Source organism: Hippocampus bargibanti, linkage group LG17 (assembly GCF_051943395.1).
Source record: "Hippocampus bargibanti isolate YZ-2025 linkage group LG17, ASM5194339v1, whole genome shotgun sequence".
NCBI lineage: Eukaryota > Metazoa > Chordata > Actinopteri > Syngnathiformes > Syngnathidae > Hippocampus > Hippocampus bargibanti.
Window position 1 is genome coordinate 3,166,329 of NC_142750.1, and position 8,672 is coordinate 3,175,000.

The following is an 8,672-nucleotide window of genomic DNA, read 5'->3' on the forward strand; positions in this document are numbered from 1 at the left end:
GGCAGAGGCCGCTTACTGACGTCACTCCTCAGAAGAACACCATTTGACAAGGAGGAAAAAAAAAAATACCCCCGCCTCCCTACATGCGGCTCACTTTAAAGTGGCAACATCATCACATGCTCAATGGTACACGTTGTACTTTTTGGGGTTTAGCGTATTGTCGTAGCCTCAAGGGTCCTAACTTTGACGTATATTATTACACACTTGGGTGTAGATCAAAACAGGGCGTTGATATTACGCTTACTATGTCCGGGTGATATTTGAAAGATACATTTTGGATCAAGTGGCGAGAGAGAGAGAGAGAGAGAGAGAGAGAGAGAGAGAGAGAGAGAGAGAGAGAGAGAGAGAGAGAGAGAGAGAGAGAGAGAGAGATTATTATTGTCTTTTGAAAATACAATGAAAATAATAATAATAATAATAATAATAATAATAATAATAATGAAGCAAATCTGTTTACCTCTATTGTTCTATCCCTGGCTCTGGTTTCACCTCATTAGCATAAATAAGCCGACGTGGTATCGGTCGGCCAAAGAAGGACGGTCTAAATTAAACCTTAAAGGACAACCGACACCATTTTTTTGTTTCCTAACTGACATCAGAAAAACGTTTTATAGCATCTAAAATACACAAAACACGCAAGCGGATATTTTTAGTCAAATGCAAAACACCAATAAAAATCACTTAAAGTGTCCAAAAACGACTTCAAAATAAAACCGGAAATGGCCAGTTTCAGAAGGTCCCGCCCCCTTGTTCGTGACATCACGCTAAGACGTCTTGCCTTGCTCTAGAATCAAAACAATGGCTTCAGATTCGGAGAAGATGCTTTCTTGTTACTCATCCGGTTATGAATATTATTCAAATAGTTCTGAAGAGGAAAGCATAAATGTTTGCACTCGATTAAAGAAGTCATTCTGTGTCATTTTGAGGCATCTGGACTGAAATGTAGCGTCCCAGAAAATTTACAAGATGGCGCCCAAGCTCCGTTGGAAATGGGCTGATTTGTCTGCTGGGAATTTGTGTCAACTAGTATCAAATAGTCGTCTTGGTGCAACACACAACGATTCACCATTGCATTATTTATGTGTTTTCCTTCTAATTTCGCGATCAACACCAAGTTTTCAGACCAAACAAAGTACCCAAAATGCATTGTGTCACTTTCTCGGTCAGGGGCGTTCCCTCCGTGACGTCACTTGGGGCATCGTCATCAACTCGAAAACAAGACTTCCTGAATATTCAGCGCAAGTCTTAAAACGTAAAATATAGCTTTATATTTGTAAGATATGCTCAGTAGAAGTCATTTGAAGTCATTTTTACAAATTATGGACACAACTTGTCCGGGGGCGTCGCTTGTCCTTTAAAAATAAGTGCTATTCTTCCCCATCTGCAGGGTAATGTGGAGTACCTGCTCAAGTGGCAAGGATGGCCCCCAAAGTGAGTAATCACTGACTCATCACTCAATGACATCACCCTTTGAATACGGGCTCACATCCATCTTGACGCCTGACCTGCGTTTCCATATGGGGAAGGGCAAACACAATGAATGTTACAAAATGTGCGCTCGTGTTGGCAGGTACAGCACTTGGGAGCCAGAAGACAACATTTTGGACCCCCGCCTGGTTCTAGCCTACGAGGAGAAGTGAGTTTTTGTGGGATTTCACTTTTTTTGTTTATTTTTTTTAATGTTCTTTGGCTCATTTGTCTATTTATTTATTTATTTATTGCTTGTGTCTGGGTGACATTTGCAGTCAACAGAAGATCAGATCTCTGGCCTATCGCAAGAAAGGTCTCCGACCCAGAAGTCTGGTCTTACGGGTAAGGTCTTCTTTGCCATCGACATATTTTATGACGTCATTTCAAAAATGACCGGTTACAGTGAACGCTGGCGCAAATGGCTGCCGCTGCTCACCCATACGAAAAAAATTATGGGACTGTAAAGTGTCCTTGAGAGTTTTGAAAGGCTTATAAATGAAATGTATTATTATTATTATAAAGATATGTACATGTACAACTGGAGAGAATACTACATATTATTATTATTATTACTATTATTATTATTATTATTATTATAAAGATATGTTCATGTACAACTGGAGAGAATACTACATATTATTATTATTATTTTATAATTATTATTATTACTATTATTATTATAAAGATATGTACAACTGGAGAGAATACTACATATTATTATTATTATTATTATTATTATTATTATTTTATAATTATTATTATAAAGATATGTACATGTACAACTGGAGAGAATACTATATATTATTATTATTATTATTGTTATTTTATAATTATTATTATTACTATTATTATTATTATAAAGATATGTACATGTACAACTGGAGAGAATACTACATATTATTATTATTATTATTATTATTTTATAATTATTATTATTACTATTATTATTATTATAAAGATATGTACATGTACAACTGGAGAGAATACTACATATTATTATTATTATTTTATAATTATTATTATAAAGATATGTACATGTACAACTGGAGAGAATACTACATATTATTATTATTATTATTACTATTATTATTATTATAAAGATATGTACATGTACAACTGGAGAGAATACTACATATTATTATTATTATTTTATAATTATTATTATAAAGATATGTACATGTACAACTGGAGAGAATACTACATATTATTATTATTATTATTATTTTAGAATTATTATTATTACTATTATTATTATTATAAAGATATGTACATGTACAACTGGAGAGAATACTACATATTATTATTATTATTATTACTATTATTATTATTATTATAAAGATATGTACATGTACAACTGGAGAGAATACTACACATGTTACTACAAAAATGTTCGGATGTACCGTTGTTCGTAACTCGAACGTTCGTAAGTAGGGGAGTATGGATGTATTGCATTGTATTTTGGACAGCCACCCCCATTTCAAGCTCAGATAACTCCAGAGCCATATAATTTAGGAATTAACTCTTGCATTGTATTTTGGACAGCCAGCCCCCATTTCAAGCTCAGGTAACTCCAGACCCATATGACTTAGGAATTAACGGATGAAAGACTAATGTTTCTTACGCTGTATTGAATGTTTAAGTCGCCCTAAAAGTCAATATTCTGGGGGGTCCTGGAATTTGAGTGATAATGACAAAAACCCTGGCACTGGAGTGGACACATATTTACACACGTCTGGCAGTGAACGAGTTAATGAAATAAATAGCGCTCTCCATTTAAACACCCAAAGTCCTGTCCTTCAATTTCCTCACGTGTGTCCTTCTAGAACATTTTTGCCATGGACCTGCGGAGCGCCCACAAGGCCACGGACAAACCTCCGCCCCGATTGCGCCTATCGCTTACCCGCGCCATGAGCACGGACGTGGACCATGTCGAGCGCGGAAGCGCATACTGTCGATCGGCGAGAAGGAGGAGAAGGACCAAGCAGCTGGCGTCCAAGCGGAGTGCATGCGCCCGCTCCGACAGAACCGTCGGCCATCGGAGGAAGAAGGAGGAGGAGGAGGACTGGGAGGATACCAGCGAAGAAGAAAAGCAAGAATCCCAAAGCGCCACAGAAGGGAGACGGGCAGACAGTTTATATGGTTTGTTTATGTTTGTCAGTGACCTGAAATGTCTGTGTAGGCGCTCAGTCATATGGGAATGGTTCATCGGTGAAAAGGTTTCTTCAGGCGTCATCTGTACTTCTTTGAAGTTGTCGGAAAATTTCGCTCCTCATCCGAAAAGCTTCGTCAATGAGCTAAAGTTGTGCTGGTTATAAGACACCTTCAAAGAAGTACAGATGGCGGCTGAAGAAACCTTTTCATCAGTCATAATAATAATACATTTCATTTCTAAGCGCCTTTCTAAACTCTCAAGGTCACTTTACAGTCATAGGATCGGTTTTTCTGCGGGTGAGAAGCGGCAGCCACATGCGCCAGCGTTCACTGAACCCGGAAGTAGCTCAAATAGATAGAAAGCGAGCCAGCTGGCTAATAGATAGCCACCTAGACAATAAGCTAAGTAGTTAGATAGCCATATAGCTAATAAATAGACAGCTACATAGCTAGCTAGCTAGACAGATAGCCAATAGATAACCAGATAGATAGTTATCTAACTAGCTCGATAGTCATATAGCTAATAAATGGCCAGCTACATAGCTCGCAAGGTAGACAGATAGCCAATAGATAACCAGCTAGACATTTAGCTAACTAGATAGATAGCCATATAGCTAATAAATAGTCAGCTACATAGATAGCTAGCTAGACAGATAGCCAATAGATAGCCAGCTAGACAGTTAGCTAAATAGCTAGATAGCCATATAGCTAATAAATAGCCAGCTACATAGCTACATGTGCAAATGGATAGCAAATAGATAGCCAGCTCATGCCGTCCCCTTGTAAAAGGGAAAAATATTGCCAGAGGTCTGACCAGCACTATATCAGCACCCCCTTCAAAAAATAAAAAATAAATTCAGGAATAGTGCTCAATGTCATAATTCCAATTCATGAATGGCAGTGAATGAGTTAATAATCAGTGACCCAGGAGTGTGAACTTTGACCTCGGTCATGCTAAATTTGTCTTGAGCAATGAAAAGTTTCAAGAGTGGAACGAGCACTTGCCTCATCGACTAAAAACACAACTCAACTAAAAACTCAACTCCCTCCCAGCCCTGCCCCCCCTGCCCTTTCCCACTGCCACACTCACCAAACTGAGTACACGCTACACGCTGTACTATCATCCTGTACTCTATTTTTATTATTATTTTTTTTTTTTTCCTGCAAGACCTCACTTCAACTTTTTTTTTGTTTTTGCATTACTACACTACGTCACTTTACATACGTCGCTACCTCGCTTTACATACGTACGCTTTACATACGCTCACTTTACATACGACACTAGCTCACTTTACATACGACACTACCTCACTTTACATTCAGAAATTACATATATAGTCTGTTATCAATTGTCTGTCTTTTTTTAGCCACATTATAAGTGCCTTGCACGCCGGGTCCGAGAGGACATTAATTTCATCTGTGCTGTATTGTCATGCATATTAGCATATTTGACAATAAAGCTAACTTTGTCTAAAAATGATTATTTCTTTTTTGCTTTCAAGGTCATTCCGAGTGCAGCTCACCCGCCGTACTGGAGCGACAAGATTTGGAGTTGGACATGGAGGCGAACGACCCCAAAATCTTTTCAGGAGACGCGTGCGACCAATCGAAGGACGGCGTATCGACTCTGGATGACGGAGCAACGGATGCGGTTACCGGGGAAACCGGTTCCGAGGGCGACACGGGTGAAGAAGAGTCAGTCAAAGATGACCATACGGTGGTCCGCCATGGGGACGTTACCACGACGACCTCTCAGTCACAACATCCCGGAAAGGTGATCTTGACCGAGGTGACCATCAATTCGCTTACGGTGACTTTTAAAGAGGCCGCAGAGGCGCAGGGATTCTTTAAGGACTGTTAGTTAGGCGAAGGCCACTCGTGATGTAACGCGCGTCATTTGTCACGTACGGTAACATGTTTACATATCGAGGAATTCCTGCTGAGAAGACATTTTGAATTGATCAACAAATGAGTGGTGATTTTCATGATTTGGGATGACTTGATGGGAATTTTCGATAGACATACAAAAGGGTGACCCCCACAAAAAAGGCCCGAACTGTAATTCGGGCCTGTTTCTTAGTGTTTTGTCCGAATGAAATGAAACTTTGGTCATAACTACTTTATTTGTGGAGCCTGATTGACGGGATATTTTAACCTTGCAGTCTACGTTCTGCCTTTGAACTATCAAAGTTGAAACGAGTCCAAATTCCACTGTTTTCTATCCATTTTCTCTCTCTCTCTCTGTCGTCTGCCTATCTATTTAATGTTTGCAGCTCTATGTTTCTTGACCAATCACTTGGTAGCGTTGTCAAGCTCTTGTCTCAACATCTCTGATGTTCGTGTGCTGCTCAAAGATTGCCGCTGTCTCTAACCCTCGTTTTGTGTGTGTGTGCGTAAAACCCCACCCCTCTGTCTTCTACCACGGATTTTAACCAATCACGGGCGGCTTTAACCGAAGGTTGGCTCTTATTAGCGGCTGCATATACTGGACGAAACGCCGCTTGTGCGCCATCTTGTGCATTTTCTCGGCTGCTACATTGGAATCCTTCACTGGTTTCATCGCTTGCAGACCGCTCGAATTGATCCGGAAGGACTTCTTTAATCGATTGCAAACATGTATGCTTTCCTCTTCGGAACTATTTGAATCATATTCATAACTGGATGAGTAACAAGAAAGTATCTTTTCCGAATCTGAAGTCATTGTTTTGATTCGAGAGCAAGGCAAGACGTCTTGGCATGACGTCAAGAACAAGGGGGCGGGACTTTCTGAAACTGGCCTTTTCCGGTTTTATTTTGAAGTTGTTTTTGGACACTTTAAGTGATTTTTATTGGTGTTTTGCATTTGACTAAAAATATCATCCTGCGTGTTTTGGGTATTTTAGATGCTATAAAACGTTTTTCTGATGTCAGTTAGGAAACAAAAAAAATGGTATCGGTTGTCCTTTAAGGACAGAGTCTATGCCAAAGACCCTAGTGTTTTGATGTGATGTTTTGAATAGAATAAAGTAGTTATGACCAAAGTTTCATTTCATTTGGACAAAACATTAATTTGAGTTGAGGCCCGTTTTTGTTTTGGCTCACCCTTGTAATAAGACAAACAGTCAAAGCAACTCACTTCTTCCACGCAGCTACTTTTTCACTCAAATCGTCTCAAGTACTTCCCAGCTCGACATCACGCTCACGTATAACCGTCTCATTTCATTTTTGCCCGTCTTACAAATACGTTTTGTGAAGATTGCCACTTGGACCTGAGTTTATTTCCGTCTCGACAGAAATAAAACAAAGAGATGTAACGACTGCTGCTCATATGAAGGAAAATGGATGCGTGCAAAAAGTAAAAAAGAAACAAAACAAAAAAAAAATCAGAACACTGTTGTGTTTGCTGTCCATTTTAAGTCCGATAAATGCTACTTGGTTTCTATTTTTGTATGACCAGTCGGTAGTTGACTCTTTACACTACTAGCCTTTGTGATTTTTCTAAGGAAGAGGTATCAGTTCTTACACTTGCTGCTGTTCCGCTTTGTGAAAGTACGTTCATGTACGTTAGATCCGACGCTAGAGAGCTTTTTTTTTTTTGGTTGTTATTTATTGCATGTCATGCGGACGAGCTCAATTTACTGGATGTGTCTGACTCATGTCTTTTCTTGGGAAAAACGAAAAAAAATAACCTTTTTATTTCCACTGTATTTCCAATAAACATGAACTGACTACGTTTGTCATTTGTTAATTATCGCCATGTATTTAACTCATTCACTGCCATTTATGAATTTATTCGGGAATTGAAAATATGACAGAGCGCCAATCCCGAATTTGTTCAGGTTTTTTTTTTTTCATGCTTGGGTACCGATAAAGCGCTGGTCATGGCCTCTGGCAATGTTTTTCTTTTCTTTTCCACAAGGGGGCAGCATTTCCATTTTGTCCACGTTAGCGCTTTGTTCCAGCTTCAGCTGTTATTAAAGCGCTATATAAACCAATATGTATTGTATTGTATTTTGTACTGCCGCCCCCATTTCAAGCTCCGATAACTCCAAAGCCATATAACTTAGGAATTAACTTTTTTTCTGATGAAATAAGAGAGTATAAGATTTTTTTTTACACTGTATTGAATGTTTATGTAGTCCTAAAACTCAATATTTTGGAATTTGAGTGAAAATGACAAAAACCCTGGCACTGCAGTAGACACATATTTGCACATCGTCTGGCAGTGAATGAGTAAAGAATGCATTTTTTGGGGTAAATAATAATAATCATCATAATTTAGATTATTTTATTTGCAAATAGTGACCACCGAGGATCAGGTGACCGACCACCGAGGATCAGGTGACCGCACTGTCAGTGGAAAAGATTAAAAGCTTAACAGCGCGCAACTAGATCACTCGACTGTACGAGGTGACTGTCTGACAAAACCCGAACAAATTCGGGAATGGCAGTGAAGGAGTTAAAAAATACAAAATAAGCATATGACAAAAGGTAAAAGTATTTCGATAAGCGAACAATCAAGTAGATGGGAAACGATTTCAACAAATGACAACAGACATGAAGTCAGTTAAGGAAATAGGTTGAAGTATTTGTGTGGAAAATCAATCATGAAAAAAAAAACGTCAGCGACCAATCACCAGGTTTTTTAGCCAATTGCCATTTGGCCTAAATAGTGACATCTTGGCTTACGAACTTAATTTGTTCCCAGACAGAGTGTGTAAGGTGAAAAGTGTGTATCCCAAAAATTAATTCCCCATTAGAAACCATTAAAATGAGAATAATCCGTTCCCAGGTCCCCATAAAACATAATTTTCTAATTTTCTAAGCCTTAAAACTACACAAAATATACATTATTTCGTGCATAATAAATGTGCTATGGTATTATAATTAAAGAAATAAACTGTACTATATAATAAAGTCGTTTTATTTACCTTTGTGATGGTCGTTCATGAAATGGAGTGGTTGGTTTCATCAGCATTAAACACTTGATGAGGAACGTAGCCTTCTTCTTTCACCATCTTGAGGAAATGATCCTTTGTAGGTGCTTTCTCTGCTATAATTTTACCTTGTTC

General features: G+C 38.5%; 2 protein-coding genes across 3 annotated transcripts in view; one reads left to right on the forward strand and one right to left on the reverse strand.

The window, feature by feature from the left end:
- Window positions 1-7,335, forward strand: part of cbx7a (chromobox 7a) — an 8,242-nt gene extending 907 nt beyond the window's left edge. Inside the window, exons 2-6 of the mRNA XM_089019437.1 lie at window positions 1,388-1,431; window positions 1,571-1,636; window positions 1,746-1,812; window positions 3,294-3,609; window positions 5,124-7,335. Coding sequence (XP_088875563.1) covers window positions 1,388-1,431; window positions 1,571-1,636; window positions 1,746-1,812; window positions 3,294-3,609; window positions 5,124-5,482 — 852 coding nt within the window. The 3' untranslated portion in view covers window positions 5,483-7,335. The remainder of the gene's footprint in view (window positions 1-1,387; window positions 1,432-1,570; window positions 1,637-1,745; window positions 1,813-3,293; window positions 3,610-5,123) is intronic.
- The window catches only part of LOC148885248 (GTPase KRas-like), a 25,073-nt gene that overhangs the window by 10,933 nt on the left and 5,468 nt on the right, over window positions 1-8,672 (reverse strand). The window contains exon 5 of one of the 2 annotated variants that reach the window (XM_089019439.1): window positions 6,733-8,672. This exon is cut by the window's right edge and continues 378 nt beyond it. The exons of the other annotated variant lie outside the window; for it this stretch is intronic. The gene's annotated coding sequence lies outside the window, so the exon portion shown is untranslated. Of the gene's footprint in view, window positions 1-6,732 lie in introns of those variants that run through there. 2 annotated transcript variants of the gene reach the window in all.